A 26135-nucleotide genomic window follows, 5' to 3' on the forward strand; every position below is an offset into this window, starting at 1 on the left:
TTTTGAGGGTCCATTTTTGTACTGTTAAGTAAAGGTACAAAATTGTCACCACAGGTACAAAACTGGTCTCTTAAGGTACAAATCACAAGGGTACAAATTTGTACCCTATGCCAAGGGTACAAAAGCTGTACCCTTGAGAGTACCCTTGAGGGTACAGCCCCAGTGACAAGCCATTGTACCCCTAAAGGTACAATTATGTACTTTATTTTCTGAGAGTGTATGAACACTGTTCATAATCTGGACGTCTAATAACAAAAAGCACCTTCCTCACGTGAGGCATAACTTCCTCAATACGTTCTTTGTTCAGCTAGGAGACATACACACGCACAACAAAAATCAACTCCACACGGTACATCACATGACTTTTTTTAGGTTTCCATGTCTGAACTCCTCATCCTTCTTCAACCACATCTTGTAGTCCGATAATGACACTTTAGTTTAAATCTCCTTTACAGGAAACCAGATTAAAGTGAGCACAAGTGACCCAAATGTCCAGATTATATAACTGTCATACTATGATCTCCTAAAACTGATGAATGAGATTATAAAGCTAATTTAACTTCAAGCCTAAATTCACAGTACAAGGAATAGATTCACATGATGTAGGTCTTTCTGAATGAAGGAAGAAGGTGTATACAGAAAGAACATGATGATTGTGGGTCATTTGTTTCTGAACGAGAGAACAAGCCATAATTAAACACACATTATTAAACACATTATTACAGCATACTGGTAAGAATCAAATGCAGCTTGCACACAGACAATCTGTACTACAAAATGCAGTTTATATAAAGACTTAAGTAAAACTTATATTAAGACTTATATAAAGATAATAAGTAGCTTCTGTTCAGAATAAAAGTGTAGTATCAAAAATGGTGTACAGTTGTAGAAACTATAAATCAGACTGACCTTATGCTCTTTTATTGCATATTCAGAAAAGGAATGTCCGTGTGACAATCTGCCTGTTATACTGTCCATGTCTATTGGGAGATAGGAAATTAAATTGCTTAATTGGAATCACTAGGTTTAGATTACAGCCCTCTTCTTGCTTGTTCACTGCAACAAAAGCTTGTTGCACACTAGCTCTCATCGTATTGACAAGTCGACATAAACTTTGGAAGTCTTTACTGCCCTGAGGTGAGTTGAATGTTTCTATATTGCTTTTTACTTAATATTTCTGCTCTGACACTGAAGTACACAAGTTTGTTGATAAACCTTAAATAATTGTAAAAAATCTAAGAAATCACATTTTGCATACATGAGCAAATTGCATGGGATTAAAATCAAGTAATAAAAGTTTTAACTGAATTAGGGTAAACCCAACTTTAACCCACTAGCCATCTGCATTGGTTTGTAGCACTAAATTAAAAAATATATATATTTTCATTATTAATTCAGAACATTTCAAAATCAAATCAGATATAGCCGATTGTGTTTTACATCAATAAATCTATGGTAGTTGGAAGCTTATTGATTTGACCTCTTATGGTCAGCTGATTATGAATTTACTTTTATTTATGTAAATTGTCCTAAAAATATAGCTGCTTTTACATTTGCATTACATTCACCTCCTAACTTACTTTTTTTTTTTCGGGATTTTTTTTTTTAATGTAATGTAATATAATGTATTTATTTATTTATTTAATGTGGTACAGCCACAAAACATATAACAAAACAACCAAAATACATGTAATTCAAAACTTCATATGCTGGCTTCATTTGTGACTGAAAAAAAGATAAATACTGAAAATTTGAAATCATGCATTAGAATGTCAGATCTATATGTAAAATGTTTGCTAGAAAATATATGGATGGTTTGGATATGGATATATTATAAAGATGGTCTTAGCTGATTTAGGTTGGTCGCACAGCATGGTTTAGGGTGGTTTAAACTGTTTTAAGCAGGCTGGTGTAATATTTTGCAGGCAATTAATATTGTAAGAATATTGTGTTATGCTTTACTGAATAAGGAGTATGCTAAGGCAAATTTGTCTAATAATAATGAATTTACTTGTAATCTTGCTTAATTGGGTATTGCTCCTTATTAAGATGAATGAATTCAGTAGTAATCAATGACATCACATGATCAGGGTTACCTACAGTGACCTTCCATGTCACCAGGGAGCATATATGGAAAAAAGAAAGACAGCATTACAAGAGTTACAAAAAGAGGCACGGCATGATTAAATCAGGCAAAATCAAATTATACAACTAGGGACATGCAGCACGAGACATATTCCCATGACAACTGGCTACACAAACAGCATGCTATACTCATTATGGCCACATGGTCAAAAAGTAATTTTGAGTATGTGCACCTTTGGAATGTGGAAAGGTTGTCAAATCATTGTGTGCATTAAAAATGCTCATCCTTAGATGTATTGTATGCCTTTTAAACATGCGTTTAGAGTCAAACTACATTTTCAAGCCACACTGAGACTTTGTGTTGGAAATAAGCCACTTTATTAAGCCATCTAATGAAATGACTGAATTACACATAACAAAAAAAGTCATGTGTCACATGTACCCTGAGAAAACGCACTGGGTGTAATCATTCAAACATGGACTTAAATTTATATCACATGACACAACTGTAGCATGTGGTCTAAAGTTATATGTTTTGTCCTCTACTCTACAGGATGGAGCAACCTGATTATCCTATTCCAGAACTGGATGTTACGCTCCAGGAGGCTAGTCGGGTGCTTCAGCTCACTTTAAATCCTGACCAGTACCAACACTATAAAACTGCCCTTCTTCAGCAGAAAGATGCACTCCAGGAAGTCCAAGAACAGCTAAAGAAACACATCTCTGGACGTGAGAACTGGGTGACCGAGGAATTCAAAAAGCGGCTGCTCTCCTGCTACGATCCTCTGCCCAATTCCACTGCTATTCCTTCTGTCCTGCCCTCCTCTAAGCTAAAGGGGGAGTTTGCACAGACAGAGCGGGCTACGGCCCTGCTGTGGGCAGTTGCTAAGCTGTACAGTGAACCATGGCTGGTGGAAGGGGATGTACCAACTGAGCGAACACAACAGTCGCAGGTTTTTGCGGCTAGTCGCTTACCAGGCAAGAGCCAGGATGAGCTAAAGGTGCAGTTTTGGTTCCATTATTTTTTTAGATAACTTGTTAATTTTTACTATTGTTAGATTCTTTAGCAAAGTAATTTTTAGTAATACTTACTCAATGACATATTTTCTTGGCCTTTATGTTCCAGACATATCCAGACAGCCTTCACGCCATATTGACCTGTCGAGGGGGTATATTTCCGATTCAAATTTTATGGCAACCAAGTTCAGGGGAATCTCTTTCTCCTTTACCTCTCAATGACATCTATGCCCAACTGGTGCATGCAATGAGTCACCCAGCAGCATCCCCCGGACAAGACCCGTCTACTATTTGTGGTCTGTCTTCTCTTCATCGCCAAGTCTGGCATTCTGTGAGAACTGATATTTTAAATGCAGGGGGAGAAGCAGCCGTTTCTCTTGGAATGATGGAGAGTGCCATTCTGGCTGTTTCCCTGGAAGACACTCCAGCACCGGCTGATCTTGCAAATATACTCAATGCTGTCCGGCTAGGAGAGAAAGATGGCAGATGTTTGAGATACTATGATAAAGTATGTAAAAATAAATTAGGATGTTTAAAATTTGCACTTTATAATTAGAACTGTGTAGAAGGAAGCTTAAGTTCCCATGCTAATCAGGGTTTGGCAAGATTCAGAATTTAAGAATTGTAATCTTGGATTTTGAAGGGAATTGGCCCCACCCCACAGGAAGTTTATCTATCTATCAGGCCTACAACTCAAACTTCAAAGCTCTTTAGACTTTTTTCAAATAAAAAATTCATATTAATTACTTTGCATTTTAAAATATTTTAACTCTAATTCTTACATTAAGCTTTTGCAACATGTTTGTTAACTAAAATTCCATTCAAATCATAAAACTAACCTGGAATTTAAAGACATTCTCAATTCCATTTAAAATGATGCACAACCCCTGATGATTTTTGCTAGTTTTTAGTAAGATAAAATCAAGTACTATTAAAATTAATGGATTAATAAATATTATTAACTCAACTGTCTGTAATGTTTAGATATGAAAGGCAAAATGACATAACATTTACCATCTCCATCAACAGGTGGTGAACTTGGTGGTTTTTAAAGATGGCCAAGCAGGCATGTTGTTCGAGCATAGTGCCCTGGATGGAATGGTAGCTGGACTTGTCGTTGAACGTCTGTGGCAGCTCTCAGAATCAGAAAACATAGAAATGATAAACACCCAAACCAATGGTTTACCTCCACCCTCAAATGCTGGTTCCCTTCATCCTAAACCTCTGAAAATGCCACTGGGAGGCATAACTATCCCAAATCAGTCTCTTTCTAGCCTTCTAAAAGCCAGCCAATCTGTCATGACTTTTGAAGTTTCATCTTACCCAGATGTGTTTACCACCTTAAGGGGGCACCGAGGTTTATATGATGCATGGATTAATTTTACTTTGCAGCTATCCTTGAGGCAAACACTTGGGGATGCAGCTACTAGCCTTATCATGGTAACACCTACTCACATGCGTCACTTCAAACACGGCCGCTGTGATCCCACATACTCCACAACTGTGAGATCTCACCAGCTTGTTACAGCACTATCGTCCTGCATTGGCCCAGACAAGGTTCCCCGGTACACAAATGAGCTTTTCAGGCTCTTTCATCTTGCCCTTTTAGAGCACAAAAACCTCATTAAAGCCACAAAACTTGGCCTTGGTGTGGGGCCTCATCTGGCAGCCTTGCGCAGATCTATGTCTCAAGATAACCCACTCAAAAAGTTTCTTGACCCTTTTGGATGCCCTTCAATTTACTTGACAGGATCAGATCTGATGGAGGGAGTTGAGTGTGCTGTAGGTAATGTGTATGCTGCAGACCAATTGGCAGTCACATATCTCGGCAGGAAGGACAAAGTACGTCTAGTGCTGAATGGGAAGGGTACTTTTGCCAACATTCTGGGAAATCTCAAAGAAAGACTTGAGCTCAATCTAAAACTAGTAATGCTTCTGGCACTAAGGTATGCCATTGCTGGGCAGATGGGAGCCATTGAATGTCTCCTGCAAGATAATGAAGAAAAACTAGTAAATGGATCTTCAGTGGATGATGCAGTCAAAGCTGTAGAGCAGAAAGGACACAACAAAACCAGGAAGACAGATTTCACTTTAGTGATTCATGGCGGGGCAGGAGAGGAAATGATGTTGAATCAAAAGGTGATTGGGACCATCGAATTTGCACTACAAACAGCTCTAACTCTTGGAGCACAAGTGCTTTTTCATGGAGGTAGTAGTCTGGATGCAGTACAAAGAAGTGTAGTTGCATTGGAGGATTGTTTCTTGTTTAATGCTGGCAAGGGATCAGTATATAACAGAGAGGGGGAGCATGAAATGGAAGCCACCATTGTGGATGGGCATGGAAAGAACTCTGGATCTGTGGCTTGCCTGCGAAAAGTGAAAAACCCAATTAAAGCAGCCCGATGTGTTATGGAAAAGAGTTTGCACTCATTACTAATTGGAGAAGGTGCAGAAGAGTTTCTAGGCAGTCTTGGAGAGAAAGATACAACACTGAAATCAGAGTATTTTGACACTGACATAAGATACAAGGAGCTGCTTATGAAGTCAGGTAATAGCAAGAACAACCATCCTCAAACTGTAGGTGCAGTTGCACTGGATAAGTGGGGCAAGTTAGCAGCAGCCACATCTACCGGAGGTTTAGTTGGCAAGTGGAAAGGCAGAGTCGGTGACACTGCTATAGTGGGGGCAGGAGTATATGCTGATGAGAAACTTGCCGTGACATGCTCTGGTGATGGTGATGCTTTCTTACGCCAGTCAGTGGCTCACAAAGTAGCCAGCTTATACAACCTCAAAGGTTACAGTCTCAGACAGGCTTGTCGGGAAGTCATCCATAACGATCTGGAGGAAAAGTGTGCAGGAATTATTGCTGTAGACCATCATGGTGAAACCGTTATTGAAACCAATGCTGGGGTCATGTTTGTTGGTTCAATGGTCAACGGCATTCCTCGAACTGAAGCTTTGAGACCTATGAGGGGGTTTTCAAATGTGATTTGGGAGACTAATGAATTGGTAGCTCACCTACAGCCCAATCCTTGGACCCCAGGAGCCACTATTCTCACTCGAAAAACCATTAATGGACCTAGAAGCATTTTTCAGTTAGTGTTACCTGACTACATAGCAATGATGCAGGGGGCACGGACTGTTGCCAATCTCCTTTGCGAGAAACTTGGTGTGCACCGCTGTGCCCTTGTGTCCATGCCAGAATTCGACAAGCCAGCCTACATCAAAGTCTTACCCCTCCATGGCCTAGAACCAAACTGGAAGCCTCATTTAGCTAAGGAAATGGAGTTCAATCCTTATGACCCTGGATACTGTAGTTCCAAAAGTGGTCCACGATGTGAAGATATACATCTTGACCAAGTGCAGGCAAAGATTTGCTCTCAACTTCCAACACCCAATGCCCCTTCTTGCTTTGACTTCCATGGGGATCCCTCTGATGGTGGCCTTTTCCCACGCATTATCCGTGGTGAAGAGCAACAGTGGCGTGTCTGGGAAGACAATGAACATGTGGCCTTCCTTACTCCTTTTCCAAATACACCAGGCTTTACAGTTCTAGTGCCAAGAAAACCTCTTACCAGTGACATTTTCCGTCTGAATGAGAGTGACTCTACAGCCCTAATTGTGGCAATACGAAAGGTTGCTCATCTTTTGCAAGAAGGAATGAATGCCCATGGTGTAGCTCTTATATTTGAAGGCTTTGAATTTGATTATGCCCATGCCAAACTGATTCCATTAGTTCCTCAACCTAATGCCCTAAAACCTCCAACTGTGGCTTCTCAGTTCTGCCCAACTTATGCAGGATATGTAACATCGGTAGATGGGCCCCCAGCTAACAAAGAGGACCTTACAGAGATGCACACCAAGATCACAAAGACCACTGCCCCTCAGTCCTGGGAACACCCCCAGACCCATGCTGCATCCGCCATTAAGAGCAAATGGTATCGCAATCTCTTTCAAATCCAAAACACCCTGTTTCATAGCACGGTAGAGTACTTCCACAACAAATGCAAGTATGCTTATGCACTGACACCTATCACAACTGACACAATCTCTTCTCCAATGGGCCTGGGGTCAGATTCTGAGCCTGTGTTTGTCAACATGTTGGGCCAAGATGTATATCTTGCGGACTCTATGCAGTTTGTTTTAGAGTACTTTATGAGGTTTCACGATGGACTTCCCGGGGCTTACTACGTGTCCCCCAGTTTCAGAGGGGAAGATCCTGATGCTACACATCTAAACCAGTTCTACCATGTGGAATGTGAGCTCCTGGGGGACATGAATATAGCCATTAGTATAGCTGAAGGCTATGTTGCCCATTTGACTCAGGCAATGCTAAAGGAACATTCCAACATTATCTTAAACACAGCTGGTACACTATCTCATGCCCAAGAACTACTGAAGAACTTAGAAAAACCCCTTCCAAGAGTAACCTTGGATCAAGCCATTCACATTATGCCTTCCTCTGATTGCCTTGAATGGGTTCAGGAGGGACAACCACAGTTTGGAAGAAAGCTAACTCGAAAGGGAGAAAAAGTTCTAATTGAAAAGTATGGAGGTGCTGTTTGGCTGACAGAAATGGACCATCTTGGAGTGCCCTTCTACCAAGCATACACTGAAGGTTCAGGCAGGAGCAAAGCCAAGGCGGCTGACCTCCTCTTAGGGTTAGGGGAGACAATAGGACTTGGGGAACGTCATTCTACACCTGAAATGGTACGAGAGGCCTTACAACACCATGCTGTACCAGAGGACTCATACAAATGGTACATCAACATGCGCCAAGTCATCCCTCTTCTTACAAGTGGATGGGGTATGGGCACAGAGAGATACCTATGCTGGCTTCTGCAGCACAAAGATGTCAGGGACATGCAAATCATACCCAGAATGAAAGCCAAAAAGTTCATGCCTTAAATGGTATATATTTGTGCCCAAGTGCTATATCATATGCAAGTGCAAGAACTTTCTACAAACAGAGGATACTCAGTAATTATATTGACAGTTGTAGGGTTATAACTTGACATATAAAGCATCGAATCAATGCCAAACATACTCTCAAGTCAAGTCATGTCAACATGTATTTCTATAGCAAAGAGAATAAGGATATGGAATTTTGAAATAAAAGTTATGCTATAAATACACAACATTTCAGATTGTTACATATTTAATTTTCTGACAACAGAATATTTTATGTTTTGAGCTGGGCTTGACTGACAGGTTGATTTATAGAAATGCTGTAATTGTTTATCTCTATCTTTGTATCTTTTTCTCTTTCCCTGTTTTAACACTTTCTTAAAATATTATATGAATGCATTACAAACCGGTTTGCAGATTTATAATAAATGTATTGTAAGACTCTTTTATAACACTATTTCAAAGTATAATAATAAAATTCAGACAAATTATCCTTGATGTATTTTAATTATTTTATCATTAAACACTAAGCTCAAGCTTGTCATTAAAAATATGTGATATAAATTCTTGTCATGTATATTGTAGTTGGATAATTATGCTGACACCATAACAGAATGAAAACCACTAAACAGATAATGATCAAGATCTAAGGGGAACAGCTATGCCCTTCGGTGGCAATAACTATTCAGGCTAAAACAGGACCAGAGCTTTGCTGAAACCTTCATTACCGACTATGTAATTTTATTCTCGTGACCAACAATCACTCCCACAGAACTGCATGCATGACGACAAGCTACTAAAAAAGTGGCACAAACTGACAACAACACTCAGATAAAGAAAACAGTGCCTCTTTCTCCAACTCAAACAAGTCACATAGGGGCAATATGTATAACAAACAAAGCAATAATTTCTACTTCCAGGAAAGATATTGGCACATGACACAGCTAAACCGAGCTGAATCATATGAAACAGATGGCTTTTAGAAAAGCTAGATGATATTATATGTCATATATTCATTACAATGTAGACATTTAAGTGGCTCTGTAAATTATTTCAGAAACATTGCACTATCTGCACCCATTAAAACATCACTTGCATCACTCCTGTTCAATTATTTCCATCATTGATCATATTTATATGTATGCATTTCTCGTGCATTTCCTATTTGCACCCATTAAAACATCACTTGCATGACTCCTGTTCAATTATTTCCATCATTGTTCATATTTCTATGTATGCATTTCTCATGCATTTACATACTGTTTAGAAAAGAAGGCTATTTATGTTTGGAATGGACTAAATGGTCACATCCAATCATGTATCTGTCAAAAAAACCTTACAAACCTGACCCCTAAATCCATGCCTATGCAATCATATGTATCATTAGTTCTTCTTTACTGAATAGCATTGCATTCTATAAGGCATACATCAGAATCACCTTCAATGATATCAAAAAAAATACTGTAGCAAAGTCATTAAAATCACATTTTTGTACATTCTACTCTAAAAGGTAAAACATCAACAACAACAAAAAAAAAAAAAAAAAAAAGAAGGGGGCACCCGGATTTGAACCGGGGACCTCTTGATCTGCAGTCAAATGCTCTACCACTGAGCTATACCCCCTCGCGGTCTAAAACATAATTTCTTTACCATATATTCGCATACAACGCACCTAACACACAATCAAAAATCACCGTAAAGCTGACTTTACATAAGCAACAAACAAATTATTGACGTTTTCCCTTTTCCAGTATCACACCGACGTAATACGTGAGCTCTGGCTGATTCATTGCTCACTATTTGCAACATCACCTAAGTTAACGTTACTGAAGGGGCGCGTGAGAGAAACATGGCTGCTCAAGCTCGAGCTCTCGTAGCGGCGCGATGGCTCGCGGACGCCGTCAAAAGCAACCGAGCGGGACCCAATCTGCGGATACTAGATGCATCTTGGTATCTACCTAAAATGAAACGCAACCCCAGGGCCGAGTTTGAAATAAGTCACATCCCCGGAGCCTCGTTTTTCGACATCGACGAGTGTTGTGACAAAAGCTCCGAGTTTGACCACATGCTGCCTACCGAGGGCGAGTTCGCACACTATGTGGGTGACCTGGGAATAGGGAACAACACTCATGTCGTCGTTTACGACGCCATTGACTTCGGCTCGTTCTCTGCTCCACGGGTGTGGTGGATGTTTAGGGTGTTCGGGCACACGTCGGTGTCGGTTCTGGACGGCGGGCTCAAGAACTGGTTAACGGAGGGTCATCCGGTCACCGAGCAATATAGTAAACCAGCGCGCGCCGAGTTCAGGGCGTCCTTAAACAAGTCCTGGGTCAAAACTTATGAAGACATTTTAAACAATATTAAAACCAGAGAATTTCAAGTAGTCGACGCCAGAGCCAATGGAAGATTTCGTGGGGTTGAACCAGAGCCGAGGGAAAGTGAGTATGGATAGCTGTTACACCTGTTACACAATTTCTTTGCAAAACAGGGTAACATTGACTACTTAAGTTATGAGGTTTAAGCCAGATGTCTTAGGTCTGGAAATGTATGCATGCATTTTTATTTGTAATGTACTTTTATAGAATATATAACACAAGGAACAACAACTAAAGATTTATGTACCAATGTAAGACAAATATTATTTATCAAAAATGCAAAAGTGCCATTGGCTTATTTCTCTTCGTCTTAGACACCGAGCCTGGTCATATTCCTGGATCGATCAACATGCCTTTTCCCAGCTTCCTGGACTCGACGTCAGGTCTAGAGCGTCCTGTGGAGGAACTCAAGAAGCTCTTCCAGCAGGCCGGCGTTGACACGCAGAGGCCCTTCTGGGTCACCTGTGGCTCAGGTGTGACAGCCTGTCACATCGGCCTCGCTGCTCACCTGTGCGGCCAGCCGGGGGTCTGTCTGTATGATGGCGCGTGGGCCGAGTGGTTCACCAGAGCTGCACCTGAACATGTGATCTCTGAGGGAAAAGGAAAACAGCCACGCTGAATGGTTTCTTAGACCCTTACTACACCATTCCACCGAAATAAAGACTAACAGAATCACTAGAGTTTTAATCGAGGCCTTATTTGTATCAGAAATCATGCATAGAAAGACTATTAAGTACTGCACTATTCCACTATTCACTATTTCATATGCATTAAAGCCCCTTTTCTGGTTGCAATAACAGTTATGTAAATCTAGGAAGAGAGTTAAAAGAAGGCATAAGCAGACAGTTATGCTTTAGCAATTCATAAATCAGATGTCAAGAGTACAGAATAAAAAAATACTTCAGAATGAGTTTCTAGAAGGTAATTATATATGATGTATCATCTTTATATCAGTATAAATGAATTATTTAGCACCACAGCGTTTAAGAAGGAAATGTTAATAATCAACAATTCCCCATTTAATTTTTAGGCAATAGAAATGTGAAAAATAAACTAAAATGAGTGACTGTTTTCTTTATATTTCAGAGTTTATCTAATAAATACAATATACTGTAAACACATACAGCTCCTGTCTTGTGTGCCAGTGTTTAAAATGATAAAAATAATTTGAAAAAATATTATTTTTTTTTTCAAAATTTCAGCTCGCTCTACACAGGAGGGGCATTTTCATATTGTCATCACTGTTAAATTGTCAACTTACACGTATATACACTGCTCAAAAAAATTAAAGGAACACTTTTTAATCAGAGTATAGCATCAAGTAAATTAAACTTCTGGGATATTGATCTGGTCAGTTACGTAGCAGAGGGTGTTGTTAATTCATTTCCGCTGCTTTGGTGTTAATAAAATTAACAACAGGTGCACTAGATGGGCAACTGTTAGAAAACCCCCAAAACAGGAATGTTTTACAGGTGGAGGCCACTGACATTTTTTCCCTACTCATCTTTTCTGATTGTTTTTCACTAGTTCTGCATTTGGCTAGGGTCAGTGTCACTACTGGTAGCATAAGGCGATACCTGGACCCTACAAAGGTTGCACAGGCAGTCCAACTCCTCCAGGATGGCGCATCAATATGTGCCATTGCCAGAAGGTTTGCTGCGTCTCCAAGCACAGTCTCAAGAGCATGTAGGAGATTCCAGGAGACAGGCAGTTACTCTAGGCAGTAGAAGGTCCTTAACCCATCAGCAGGACCTGTATCTGCTCCTTTGTGTGTAAGGAGGAACAGGATGAGCACTGCCAGAGCCCTACAAAATGACCTCCAGCAGGCCACTGGTGTGAATGCCTCTGAGAAAACAGTCAGAAACAGACTTCATGAGGGTGGCCTGAGGGCCTGACGTCCTCTAGTGGGCTCTGTGCTCACTGACCGGCACCGTGTAGCTTGATTGGCATTTGCCATTGAACACCAGAATTGGCAGGTCTGCCTCTGCCGCTCTGTGCTTTTCACAGATGAGAGCAGGTTCACCCTGAGCACGTGTGACAGATGTAAAAGGGTCTGGAAAAGCAGTGGAGAATGTTATGCTGCCTGTAACACTGTTCAGCATGACCGATTTGGTGGTGGGTCAGTGATGGTCTGGGAAGGCATATCCATGGAGGAAAACACGGACCTCTACAGGCTAGACAATGGCACACTTACTGCTATTAGGTATCGGGATGGAATCCTTGGACCCATTGTCAGACCCTACGCTGGTGCATTGGGTCCTTGTTCCTCCTGGTGCACGACAATGCCCGGCTTCATGTGGCGAGAGTATGCAGTCAGTTCCAGGAGGATGAAGGAATTGATACCATTTAATGTCCCCCACGCTCGCCTGACCTAAATCCAATAGAACACCTCTGGGACATTATGTTTCGGTCCATCTGAGGGTCGCCAGGTTGCACCTCAGACTGTCCCGGAGGTCAGTGATGCCCTGGTCCAGATCTGGGAGGGAATACCCCAGGACACCATCCTTCGTCTCATTAGGAGCGTCCCTGATGTTGTCAGGCATGCACACAAGCACGTGGGGGCTATACAAACTATTGAGTACCATTTTGAGTTGCTGCAATTAAATTTCAGCTTAATGGACTAGCCTGTTGCATCCTTTTTTCACTTTAATTTTGAGTGTCTTTGAATTCAGCCCTCTGTAGGTTGATAATTTTCATTTCCATTAAACAATGTGGCGTCTTTTCATTCCTAACAAATTACCCAGTTCATATCAGTATAGATGTCCTGCATGATATTTTTCCCCATTGAGATCTGATGTGTTTTCAAAGTGTTCCTTTAATTTTTTTGAGCAGTGTATATATTATGTTGTCCTAAATGGGTTGTCAGGTTCCTGTTTGTCCAGCACACGTGCCTCACTAAAAATGGCCGCTTCTGATGGACGCCTATAGTTGACTTTGATATCGCCTGGTGGTCCTGCGAATAATAACAAACAAACGCTACTCTCCATTCCACTGCCTTCCTGGATGAACGTCGTTTGTCTATTTCCCCGACGTTTTAGACGAAATCTGGATGTGATTTTAAACCTATTATACGATCAGTTGGGCAAATTCACGTCGAGTCCGAGTACAAGATTTCGAAATCAAACGGTTGAAAATCAAACGCTGGGTTGGGTCGCGAGGTATTTTCCTCACGCGCTTGGCTTCTTTTAACGTTTCCAGTTTTTATTTGAGAGTTCGTTTTTCAATAAAACAGTTCTGGATTACCTGAAAAGGCATTTTTTTAAAAACATTTATTAACGGTAAGCCAGCTACTAACAGACAGCGAGACACATACCATGTTATTGATGACATGAAATGCGTGTTGCAAATTAGCGCTGAAAACATTGAAAGTCGTTCACCTTAATCTTTATGTGTTATATCTAAAACATTGTATTCATACAAGCCCTGTAATAATGTTTATCTGTGTCTCCACGGATGCCCGGTCGGTGGTGTATGTGTGTTTTTGTCTGTCCGCAGGTGGCGCTGTCGAGTCATGTCCGGAATCGCTTTGAGTAGACTGTCACAGGAGCGCAAAGCCTGGAGGAAAGACCATCCTTTTGTAAGGATACGCACGATCAACTGTTTGAGTGTAGACCTGCAAACTATTCAGTCAGTCTGTAATTCCGAATAAAAAATATCTATATTCTTCGCTGTTGTACTTCTGGTTGTTTCTCTGTAGGGTTTCGTGGCTGTACCAACCAAAAACCCAGACGGCACCATGAACCTCATGAACTGGGAGTGTGCGATACCAGGGAAAAAGGGGGTTAGTTTCCTTCACAACAATCTTACACCTTCATCTAAATTATGTTTTAGAATAAGTTACATAGAGTTCTAAGCAATGTCTCAATCTGTATGTAGGGTATTTTTTATGCTAATTTGTCTTTAACCTTTATATTTGCATGTTCTCATACTTTATATATATATATATATATATATATATATATATATATATATATATATATATATATATATATATATATCTTTTCACTTATGTTATTTTTATTATCTGTCTTTTTTTCTCTTCTGTTTTTTGCGTGCTTCATGCATATCTTCCTGAAAACCAGTAAAAAGTTTTGTGAATTTTTGTTGTTTTTATGTCATGAAATTGTTTGGAGCATAAGAAACAAATGGAGAAAAGAAAAAAAAAAAAAAAAAACATTTTTTGAAAAAAAAAAAAAAACTTTTATTCTATGTTCTTTGTTGAGGATGGCAGGACTAAATTATTCAAAAAGATAAATAGCCGTGAAAAGGCATGTATAGGCAAAAACAATCATCAATCAGTTTTTAGGTTTCAGGCTATTTTTAGCCAAACTCTGTACAAAGATGATTCTCAACTATGTTATGAAAGAAATAACAGAATTATTTGATATACTACTGTAGTTTATGGAATATGTGTGTAAAACTGGTTTTCCCATTCTATACAGTGTATCTATACATTGCATCTAATTTGCATATTAATGTGTTCTTGGGGCAAACCATAATGAAAAAGAAGTGTTATAATGGGAGTAATAATGTGGCAACATTTTCATAACACATTCTCATTTTTCATAGGAATATTGATCTATAATTTCTTTCACTATAGACTTGTCTCTCCCAAAATGTCTGATTAACATGATGTTTGTCCTCTGCAGAAGACACGTGAAAATTATGACCTGTTTCATAACAAAGTCATATTCCGATTTGAAACCCCATAACATTTTTCTGAGATGTTTATTTATGACAATTTTAAAATTAGTCAGATTTAAATGCTAATTACAAAACATTATCATATTTCCCTAAGAGTGCTAAATTTGATCATTCTGTTAATATCAGTCATATTTAAACACTAAGGAGAAGGAGTGTTTATGATCAAACCTCTGAACATCTGATATCTCTAAAAAGCCCTGAATGTGCTCCGTACAGGACACCCAGACTTAACCCTGTGGCATGTAGGGTCTCAGAGAAATTCACTAAAATATAATGTCCTCTACAGAGTCTATGCCTGGCTCCCAGGAGTGTATTACATTTTGATACGACTTCTCAATGTAACATGCCTGTGGACAAAAGGGAATCCATGGTCTCTTGGATTAGTTCATAGATGCATGTCATATCATATTTAATCTGTTAAACCAATAATATTAAATGACACATTTTAAAATCTTGAGTTTTCTGTATCCTTCTGTGTCTTGTAGACTCTTTGGGAGGGAGGCTTGTACAAACTGAGAATGCTCTTTAAGGATGATTACCCATCTTCTCCACCCAAATGTGAGTTTTCGCTTCTACGAGAAATGTTAAACCCTATATACTGCTTATTATTGTCATTGTCACTACACTTCCACATACATTTCCTGTAAAGTTCTTCACTAGTGCCTATATACAACGAAACGCTGAGATATACTTGTTGTAAAGCTGATTTGAAATGATATGTTTCGACTTTGTTTATTTTCTTCTCAGGCAAGTTTGAGCCTCCAATCTTCCATCCAAATGTCTATCCTTCAGGAACAGTGTGTCTGTCCATACTGGAGGAAGAGAAGGATTGGAGACCAGCCATCACCATCAAACAAGTATGCAAAAACACACAAACAAAGACATACAATAATCTTCAACAAGGCTGCATTTATTTGATCAAATATAATTTCAAAACAGTAATATTTGAATATATTATTAAAATTTAAAATAACTGTTTTAGATTTGACTAGATATTAAAAAAATGTAAATAGTTTCTGTAATGGTACAGCTGAATTTTCAGCATCATAACTCCAGTCTTCAGTGTCACATGATCCTTCAGAAATCATGCTAATATGCTAATCTAGGAACATTTCTTATTACCAGTGTTTAAAAAAACAGTTGTGTAAATCACAAAAAAAAAAAAACTTAGTTCAAAATAACAGCATTTATTTTAAGAAGAATGTTTTTGCAACATTATAAATGTTTCACGTTTGATCATTTCAGTGCATCCTTGCTGAATAAAAGTACTAATTTCGTAAAAACAACTTACTTGACTGCAAACCTTTGAATGTGTACAGTTTAATCATTATGATAGGAATATGTTAAGATCACAGTTGTTCATAAGGTTAGGCATTTGAACAAACATTTTGGGCAAATAAGCAGTGTTTATGTCATTGTTGTTGTGGCTGTAGATTTTGTTGGGCATCCAGGAGCTCCTGAATGAGCCCAACATTCAGGACCCAGCGCAGGCGGAGGCCTATACGATATACTGGTAAGGGCAGCCAAATTCCACCTGCATGCTTTTATATATGATTTTATTATTTCAGCTGATACCATGCCCACAACATTAGCCACTTTTCCACTGTCGGGCCAGGGCTAACAACGAACCGTGCTGGGCCAATGGCCTCGCACCTCAAGCCGTGTTTCCACTGTCGGACCAGCGCTACTGTAAAACCTGCTCTTAACCCCTCTCGTTTCTATCAAACAAGTCAAAGACAAAAAAATTGTCACTTCCTGATAAACTGGCAGCCTTTTGCATCGCGTAGGCCTATAATACATGTCTGCCTCACACCCTCTGTTAATTGTAAGTTAATTCAGAAAGTTATAAGTTAATTCAGACTCTCGCTGTTGAAGTTGTTTTAAATGACCACTCCTCTAGCCCCACTTGGCCCGCTTTGGCCCAAGGTATTCGGTGGGCCGAAAATCCCTGGCCGATTGCCCCGAGGAAGCCCAGACGAGGCACGATCAAGCCCTGGAAGTGACAGTGGAAACGCGACTGGCACTAGCACGCTGCTTTTGGCCCGACTGTGGAAATGCGGCTATTGATCTTATCTCTCTCTCTGATTCTCTCACAGTCAAAACAGGATGGACTATGAAAAGCGTGTGAGGGCACAAGCTAAGAGATTCGCTCCTACATAGAGCAGCATGTGCACAATCTAAAAAATTCTGCACAGATGTCATTCTGATGCTCCAGAATCCTTCACCACTCAATGAAAACCCCAAAACTGCAGTTGTGAGTTGAAATAAAGATTTGTTCAAGTTGGCTTCAGCACAGAACTGAATGAGAATGGGTGCAAAACAATTCCAAAAATGAAAGCAACCAAGAAAAGTTACTGTTGGCTGCTGACCGGCGTTTTATATAGTGATGGTGAAAGCTTGTTTTGTGTTGTTTATTTTATTATTATTTACTTTTTTTTTCTGGTGAGGAAACGGGTTGAAGATCAGTCCCTAAAAAACAACTTTTACACAGAGCAGATATGGTAAAGGTTTCTGTGTGTATATAGAATGAATATTGAAAATTATTTACTTTTATTTACTTTTTTACTGTTTCATTACATGAATTAAAATATGTGTGGCCATAATATCTGTAATGAGTGTATGTATAATTTGAAATAAAAAGATAAAGTGGTTGATACAAGCATTGTGGTTTATGTTGTTTCTATTAATGTTAATAAAAGTTTCCTTTTTCACCTGTATCATCTTGTTTTATTTTTCAGGTAGCTTTAATTATGTTAACAAACTGGTGCTTTGCCATGTTTGTGTGATTTTAATGATGCTGTTAGGATTAGTAACCACTGATACACTGTAGAAGTCAGTTATTTATTAATATTGCAAGCAGAGTTTCGCACATAGCAACAAATATTTTTATTTAAAATGACTGATTTCTACTTGAATGTATTTTAAAATGTCATTTATTCCTGTGATGCAAAGCTGAATTTTCAGCATCATTTCTCCAGTTTTCGGTATCACATGGTCCTTCAGAAATCATTCTAATATGATGATTTGCTGCTCAAAAAACTATTATTATTATTATTATTATTATTATTATTATTACATTGAAAACAGATATTTTTTCCAGGTTTCTTTGTTGAATAGAAAGTTCAGAAGAACAGCATTTATCTGAAATAGAAATCTTTTGTAACATTACAAATTTCTATTAACACTTTTGATCAATTTAAAGCATCCTTGCTAAATAAATAAAAAAAAAAAAAAATTATACTGACTCTAAGCTTTTGGAATAGTGCATGTAATGTTACAAAAACTTTTTATTTCGGATAAATGCTAATCTTTGGATGTTTCTATTCATCAAAAAATTCTGATGTATTCAACTGTTTTAAATATTGATGATAATATTAATGATCATAATAATAAAAACAAATAGGCCCTATGTTTCCTGAACCGCAAATGAGCATATTAGTATGATTTCTGAAAGATCATGTGACACTGAAGAAATGAACAAATTAAAGGGTTGTCTGTGGTTTCAGAAATTGTTGTGGATGTATAGGCTATATTCAGAAAAAAAGGGGCCAAAATTACCCCTTTTGGGGTACAACAGCTTGTCACTGGAACAGGTCTTTTAAAAGGACATATTTGTTCATTTTTTACCCTTAATAGGTAGGCCTACAAATTAGTACCTTAAGGGTACAAATTACTACTTTAAGGTACTAATAGATTCATATTAGTGGTAAAAAAACAAAGACAAAGTACAAGTCATTTTAAGAGTACGGCTACAGCGTCAAGCTGTTGTACCCCAAAAGGTAGAATTTTGGCCTCCTTTTTTCTGTATGGCCTCGATGAGTGTGAGATTTCCCAGCCTGAAATTGCGTCTCCCAGTCCAGCCCCGCTTATAGGAAAATTTGAGGATGAACACTATCAGCAAATCAGAGAAGGACAGAGAGCGGCAATCAGGTCAGTTCTGAACCGAATAACTTGTGTAACACAATATTCAAAACTAATCCCAAAATTGATCATTTCAGAACATTGAATGTTAATATTAATGTTGGATTAATGTTGGATTAATATGGAACTCATATCATGCTCGTTATGTGTGTATTGATGTGCAGAACTCGTATCATGCTCGTTATGTGTGTATTTATGTGCAGAACTCGCATCATGCTCGTTATGTGTGTATTTATGTGTCAGGTGTGCAGAGTGCACAACCCACAGGTTCCTCCGCTTTGTGCTCCTCACTACTCCAATACAGGCTCAGACTGCACAGATGAGCACAGATCCTATGGGCCATTATCCGCATGCAAACGTCTTCCCAGGTGTGTCTTGAACAAATAGACAAACTGCATCTTTGTAGTATGTTACATATCTGTCTGTTACAAATCTTGTACTGTTATGTGTGCAGAGGGCCCCCAGTTGTGTGGTCATCCCTGGTTAAGGACTCATAGGCTCATCATCCTCTACCAGCGTTTATCCATGATCCAGAGCACTGGCACGGCCACAAAACAGATCACTTAGGTGGGCTTGAAGATTATAATCCCATTCTCTCATTTCCTTAAAATTACTTAAAGTTAATGAACAGCGCTCTCTTCCACCCTCAATACCCATGGCTGAAGTGCCCTTGAGCAAGGCATTAAAACCCCCAGTTGCTCCCCTGGCGCTGGATATATAGCTGCCCACTGCTCCGGGTGTGTGTGGATGGGTTAAATGCAGAGCACCAATTCCGAATATGGGTTACCATACTTGGCAAATGTCACCACTTCCACATTCACTTTCACATATATATATATATATATAAAGTAATCCCATATATATATGTGTGAATGTGCATATATATATATATATATATATATATATATATATATACACACACACACACACACGCTGCCCTTCACTAATATTGGCATCCTTGGTAAATATGAGCAAAGGTTGCTGTGAAAATAAATCTGCATCGTTTATCTTTTTGATCTTAAAAAAATCTTCAAAAAATTCACAAGATTCTAACCTATCATTGAAGTAAAACGATGGAAAGCAGGGGTAAAATCACAGTATGAAATAAATGTTTTTCTTAAAAGCAAGGTGTGTGTATAGATTTATTTTCACAGCCACCTTTGTTCATATTTACCAAGGGTGCCAATATTAGTGGAAAGTACTGTATATATATATATATATATATATATATATATATATATATATATATATATATATATATATATATATATATATATATATTAGGGCTGTCTCGATATCAGATTTGTCACTACACTATTCTTGAAAATATTAAATAATAATAAAAAATAATAAACCATGTTATCAGTCAAAATAATCCTTATTCTTTCTTTTTCTGACCAATGAATCACATCATTGTATACAAAAGGATCAATTACACTAAACAGAAGAGTCTAAAATGCTAACCATTGACCATTAATGTCAAAGACAGTTTATGAGAATAAATGATTGTTTGAAATAACTTCCTTCTGTGAAGTGAATCTTTATTTATATTATTCTATACAGTTATAAACGCTATGTAATGTAATATAAATATTACATTATCCATATGAAAATACCCGAGATGCCTTGAAGAACACAGATCAACCCTATACTGTTGTAATCGTGTGCTGATTCTCATCATATTTCATTATACAAAACATTTATTTTTGCATTTTATTCAGCTACAGTGACAGCTAGATGCCTTTGTCCATATAAGGGATTTCCTGGAAATATATATATATATATATACTTTTGTCATTTTCAGGAATAGTTTAATCGGGTCCTCATTATAGGACTCAAATGAAGATCTGATGTTAATGTAGGTCAAATGTATGCAGAAATACAACAAATGTAGGCATAAGATAGAAGTTGATAAACGAAATGTGAAAATATTCCATAGAGAGAGCAGAATATCATAGATTTGTAGCTGTAATCTTTTGAAGTAGGCCAATAAACAACCACTTAGCAACCAGTCAGAACACCCTAGTAACCGCACAGTTACAACACCCTAAAAAACAATCAGAATACTATAGCAACCACACAATATCAGAAATGTAGTAGGATTTCTGAAATTGAAAGACTTAGAAATAGAAAATGTCCATATACATATTTATATACACACACACACACAAAATAATAGGAAGTATTTTATGGCCACCTCTCTCTTGTTTCGCCCTGCAGTGAAATGAACGGAGCAGAACTTTCTCGACAAACAACTGAATAAGCTGCTGAAGGAAGTCAAGTTCAAGGGTGTGTCCAAATAAGTGTGCAATTTTGAAAACCGCAGCAAATAAACATTTGCACCTTCAGAAAAGTGTTATCACAACACCCACACACTCTTGTCTATACATATATATCCACACATGAGTGTCTGTATTCATATGTGGACCCTCCTGTTCACACTCAGCTGCTAAATGTCTTACTTTCTGTTCCGTTTATATCACGAGTCAAATGCAGTGAATGAAACTGACTTTGCACCAGCTGATAGAAAATATTAGCTGTCAGCTTGTAATGGCTGTGGGTCAAATATTAGAGAACAGTGTTGTTTGGCACTTGATAACTGAAGCTCTCACTGTTAAGTTCCTCCTTAGAGTTCACTACCATTAATTTACTCAAAAAGGTTTAAAAAAACAACAACTCTGCTATAAAAATAACTTTTTGTCATTTTCAGGAAGAGTTTATTTTCAGGTCCTCACTAAATGAAGATCCTGCTGAATTTTTTTTATGTACTGTTCACCTGGAAATTCATGTTTTTATGTACTGTTTACCTGGAGTGTCCAATAACTGAGAAAGTTGTCTTTGTTTTTGGACACAAACATATATTGTATTTATAATATGCAGTAAGTTATTTCAAATACAGCTATGCTTTCACAGTAAAATCAGCAGTGTAATATCTGCAGTGTTAAAAGTAATTAATTCCCAAAGAGTTGAATTAACAATCTACAGTGTTAAACAGTACTCATGTTCAGTGTTGTTATATGGTGTAATTTCACTTAAACACTAAAAGATAAAAAAAAAAAAATTAATTGTCTGGACTCTGCCCTTCAATGACTGCTGCCACGTGAAGCGACGACGCCATTTTTTCTTTGAGCGACTGAGACAGGTAAGTTCGATTGCTTGTCTCTTGATAAAAGTAAAAGGGAAAAACATTTTACTCTAGTTTTTTTGTCAGGTTTAGTGTTAAGTTCATGTTTGTTAGGTGCAGAGATGTAAGTTACAGAAGAGTGTGAAAGTTTCTCATGCCAGTTTGATTTCCTGAAAAAAGGTGATTACGTGTAAAATAACTTTTTGGAATGTGCTTACAATTTATGTTATATATGCTTTTAGCTTCTTTGATTTTGGTTCGTTGACACATCCTCTCGCCTCCATTCCCGTCTAGGCCTGCTTTTACTGAGAGTCTGGCACTGAAGTCTGAAGCAGCTAACGTTACATTTGGGCGGTTTTCTACTCAAATGAGAGAATTCATCAATTGGTAAATTTCCATGCTTTGAAACGGTAATAGTGGGACTGTTAAAGATCCAAGATGGCACCGATGGTGATGGCGGCCTCCGTGGCGTGCTCTGCAATTGTTTTTGTGTTTCTGTTAATTTTGTTAGTATGTCCTGTCTTTAGTTATATTCCAGCAATCAGTTTCATCCGGAGACAAATTGCCGGACATTCGGCACTACACATCACCTGATATATTACCGGTTTTCGACTATTCTGATGTTTTGCTGGACATAGTAGTCGGCGGAGCAGCTGCACTGATCACGCACTTCAGAACACGCAAATGGGGGAAGAGAGCCGGCGTGCTTGTGAGGCTCAGGAAGTGCGGATTTCAAACGCCGTTGCCTAGCATCCATTTGGCGAACCTCCGCTCTCTACCCAACAAAACGGATGAACTCTTCCTGCTCTCCTGGACAAATAAGGATTTCTCACACTCTGCTGCTCTGTGTTTCACGGAAACTTGGCTAAACAATGCCATTCCAGACAGCGCGCTCCATATGGCGGGCTTTCATCTGTTCAGAGCGGACCACGATGCAGAATCAATGGGGAAATCGCGCAGCGGAGGGACATGCTTTTACATCAACAAAAGGTGGTGTACAGATGTAACAGTGTTAAAGAAGATGTGCTGTTCAGATTTAGAAGCGCTCTTCATTAACTGCAAGCCATTCTATTCGCCGCGGGAGTTTTGCTCGTTCATTCTAAGTGTTTACATTCCTCCGCAAGCGCACGTGAGCTCAGCTTTATAGAAAGTCACAAGGATGCACTGTTTCTACATGTATTTCGCTTTGATTTGAAAGAAAACAGTGCATCCTTGTGCCGCGGATGATACAGAAGAGCATACGCAGCATACGTTGACAAAGGAATTGTTGAATTGTTATTTTTGTTTTCTTCGCTTACAAAAAGTGTTCCCATCGCTACATATAACCCAGATTGCACGTCTGATGGCAGACGGGAGTATCGTGACGATGACTTTCATACCTTTTATGTGATCAAATGTTTTATTTATTTTTATTCATACAACAAACAACAACAGACATCCTCTATATAACCCAGTATGAATAACTTTAAAATATATAAGACGATGAGCCAAGTTTTTAGAGGTTAAACTGAGGTCAGATAATTCCCGATTCCAAACAAATTTGACAGAAAAAGGCATCGTAATGCAATCAACAATTCCACCACACACAGAGGAAAGCCAGGCAAAGACTGTAGCATCTGCGACAGCTGAGAAAATGCAGGGTCTCACCAGCAATCCTGAAAACTTTCTATTCAGGGACCATAGAAAGTGTATTGACTCAGTGTATATCAGTGTGGTATGGGAACAGCTCCAGTCAAGACTGCAAAGCCCTGCAAAGAGTTGTGCACTTAGCTGAGCGCATCTCAGGGTCTGCTCTCCCCTCTCTGCAGGACATCTACCTCAAACGCTGCAAAAGCAGAGCTGTTAAAATCATCAAGGACTCAAACCACCCCAGTAACCATCTTTTCACTTTGCTGCCATCTGGTAAGTGTTTCCGTAGCCTGATGGCAAAAACTGAGAAACTTAGGAAGAGTTTCTTCCCCCAGGCCATCAGGCTCCTAAACTCAAAACCAGCCTCTTAACATCTTCATGTCTCCACTTAATATTCACTTAATCAGTAAGATGTTCATCATTCTCTACCTCATATTGACATGTTGACATATTGACAGTGTCACAACCTGTTTGCACATTCACCTCTTGCACATTCCTGTGTATCTTAATATTTAAGACTACAGTATAATGCACGTATGCACATTCACCACTTGTACATTCCTGTGTATGTCTTAATATTTAAGACTACAGTATACTTTCATGCACATTATTTTCTATTCTATATTTAATTCTACAGTATACATTTTTTATTTTATTCTGATGTTTTTATTGTTTACTTTTATTTCATTCTTTCATACCAATATTTATGTATATTTTAATCTTTGTTGTATTCTTTAATAATTGCACTGTCCATGGAGCAGACCTGAATCACATTTCACTGCTGGTTAGATATGCTCTATATAATCGTATATGTGACGAATGAGAATCTTGAATCTTGAAACTTCTGCTTTTGGCTCTTTTACAGAATTGTTGGTCACTAGTATGTCCATATGTAGGTCACGCAATACCGGGGTCAGTACAGAGTCTATCGCATCTCTTACTGTCGAGGCCAAAACCGAATCCAAAGTACTTTGCTGGTCTTTAAGTGCTAGCTTGATACCTTTAGCAATGGTGCCATCGAGATCCTCTTTGTTGATGGTGGAATCTTTGAATTTTTTCTTTATTGGCGATTGCTCAATCACTCTTTTCCGATTGTCCTTGACCGTTCAAGTACTCATGATGGAATAGATAGAGAGTGGTTCGAAATTTACTATCAGGATTGAAGAATATTTGACAGAGTGAGCAGAGCGAAGGACCGTGCGTGCACCGCCGTCGAAGGGTCACATGATTTCCGACTTTCATACCTTTTACAGACCTTGACACTGTATTTTACTTGGCAGTCTATGGGACACTCACAGGCCGCCTGGTTTTTATCCCTTTAGTATCCCTTTAAGAGCTGGAGGTTGTAACTTTTTGGTATATATATATATATATATATATATATATATATATATATATATATATATATATATATATATATATATATATATATATATATACACATATATATATATATACTTTTTTTGTCTTTTTTTTTTTTTTTTTTGAGAAGAATCCTCAGCCACCACTGCTTTGGCTCTCGGGGCCCAATATCCTCATCTTTGATGACAATTTGACTGTTTAGTTTTTCTTTCTTTTACAAACAACTACTGCTGCCCAGATTCATAACTATTCCAAAAAAGTATTGTCTGGACCTCTGCTGCAGGAACTATAGAGACCGGACCTCTTGAAACTTTAACTGAATACCCCTACTGTAGAGCATTGTGCTATAGCAACGCCAGCACCGTGGGTTCGGTTCCCAGGGAATGCATGATACGTACCTTCAATGCAATGTTGTTCACTTTGGATGATAGAATCTGCCAAATGTATCATTATATCTTTTGAAATGGATTGTATGGCAGTTGAAGCACTTTTGGATAAAAAATTATGATATATGTCAGATATAGACAACATTAAAGACATTTGGCAAGGTATTGTGGGGAAAGTTTCTGCGACTGATGTCTCTTTTTTTTGCTGTAAGATGTGGTATGAATGTAACGTAAAACTGACAGCCTCATTTGCGTGGTTTGATCTTAAAAACCACTGAAACCTGTTTTTTTTTTTTTTTTCCTCTCCGGTTGTGATGGCTTGATCTTTTCATGTAGAGCTTCCTGAAAATCTGGTGTCAAATCAGAGCCATTAAAAATACTTAAAACAACACTTTTTTTCCCCCCCAAGTATGTTTGAACACAAATTCAACACAAAAACATGATAGCATAGTGCACTCCAATACAAAAACGTTCTGTGGTAGTACCATGGTAAAGAGTTGGTGTCAGGTGGTAAAAATATTACCACATGTTAGTACAACGATAATTTTTGGTGCTAAAAATGCACAGTTGCATGAAAAGAAAATGTTTGTTGAATAGAGATTTGTGTTTGCGAAATCTCTACAC

At 38.5% G+C, this 26135-nt stretch overlaps 3 protein-coding genes and 1 non-coding gene across 4 annotated transcripts; 3 read left to right on the plus strand and 1 right to left on the minus strand.

The window, feature by feature from the left end:
- Positions 1–928: 928 nt before the first annotated feature.
- Positions 929–8631, plus strand: LOC109049412. Its single transcript, XM_019067112.2, has 4 exons — positions 929–1137; positions 2639–3086; positions 3212–3610; positions 4132–8631. The coding sequence occupies exons 2-4, from the start codon at positions 2640–2642 to the stop codon at positions 8008–8010; spliced, it is 4725 nt and encodes a 1574-aa protein (XP_018922657.2). The 5' UTR covers positions 929–1137; position 2639; the 3' UTR covers positions 8011–8631.
- Positions 8632–9561: 930 nt separating this feature from the next.
- Positions 9562–9633, minus strand: trnac-gca. Its single transcript has one exon. It is a non-coding gene; the product is annotated as a tRNA-Cys (tRNA).
- Positions 9634–9759: 126 nt separating this feature from the next.
- LOC122138178 (3-mercaptopyruvate sulfurtransferase-like) lies at positions 9760–11502 on the plus strand. Its single transcript, XM_042729127.1, has 2 exons — positions 9760–10448; positions 10700–11502. The coding sequence occupies exons 1-2, from the start codon at positions 9860–9862 to the stop codon at positions 11002–11004; spliced, it is 894 nt and encodes a 297-aa protein (XP_042585061.1). The 5' UTR covers positions 9760–9859; the 3' UTR covers positions 11005–11502.
- Positions 11503–13321: 1819 nt separating this feature from the next.
- On the plus strand, positions 13322–17748 carry LOC109049122 (SUMO-conjugating enzyme UBC9-like). Its single transcript, XM_019066815.2, has 7 exons — positions 13322–13663; positions 13881–13962; positions 14083–14166; positions 15575–15647; positions 15837–15946; positions 16523–16602; positions 17186–17748. The coding sequence occupies exons 2-7, from the start codon at positions 13897–13899 to the stop codon at positions 17247–17249; spliced, it is 477 nt and encodes a 158-aa protein (XP_018922360.1). The 5' UTR covers positions 13322–13663; positions 13881–13896; the 3' UTR covers positions 17250–17748.
- Positions 17749–26135: the final 8387 nt, after the last annotated feature.

Source organism: Cyprinus carpio, chromosome A3, assembly GCF_018340385.1.
Source record: "Cyprinus carpio isolate SPL01 chromosome A3, ASM1834038v1, whole genome shotgun sequence".
Classification (NCBI taxonomy): domain Eukaryota; kingdom Metazoa; phylum Chordata; class Actinopteri; order Cypriniformes; family Cyprinidae; genus Cyprinus; species Cyprinus carpio.

What these genes read in the sequence shown, in the direction of transcription:
- LOC122138178 (XM_042729127.1), top strand. Translation starts at nt 9,860, where the DNA reads ATGGCTGCTCAAGCTCGAGCTCTCGTAGCGGCGCGATGGCTCGCGGAC. An exon ending in TGAACCAGAGCCGAGGGAAA is followed by an intron (nt 10,449 to 10,699) that starts GTGAGTATGGAT and finishes TCTTCGTCTTAG; the next exon opens with ACACCGAGCCTGGTCATATT.
- LOC109049122 (XM_019066815.2), top strand. Translation starts at nt 13,897, where the DNA reads ATGTCCGGAATCGCTTTGAGTAGACTGTCACAGGAGCGCAAAGCCTGG. An exon ending in GGAGGAAAGACCATCCTTTT is followed by an intron (nt 13,963 to 14,082) that starts GTAAGGATACGC and finishes GTTTCTCTGTAG; the next exon opens with GGTTTCGTGGCTGTACCAAC. An exon ending in CCCATCTTCTCCACCCAAAT is followed by an intron (nt 15,648 to 15,836) that starts GTGAGTTTTCGC and finishes TTTTCTTCTCAG; the next exon opens with GCAAGTTTGAGCCTCCAATC.
- LOC109049412 (XM_019067112.2), top strand. Translation starts at nt 2,640, where the DNA reads ATGGAGCAACCTGATTATCCTATTCCAGAACTGGATGTTACGCTCCAG. An exon ending in AGAGCCAGGATGAGCTAAAG is followed by an intron (nt 3,087 to 3,211) that starts GTGCAGTTTTGG and finishes TTTATGTTCCAG; the next exon opens with ACATATCCAGACAGCCTTCA. An exon ending in GTTTGAGATACTATGATAAA is followed by an intron (nt 3,611 to 4,131) that starts GTATGTAAAAAT and finishes CTCCATCAACAG; the next exon opens with GTGGTGAACTTGGTGGTTTT.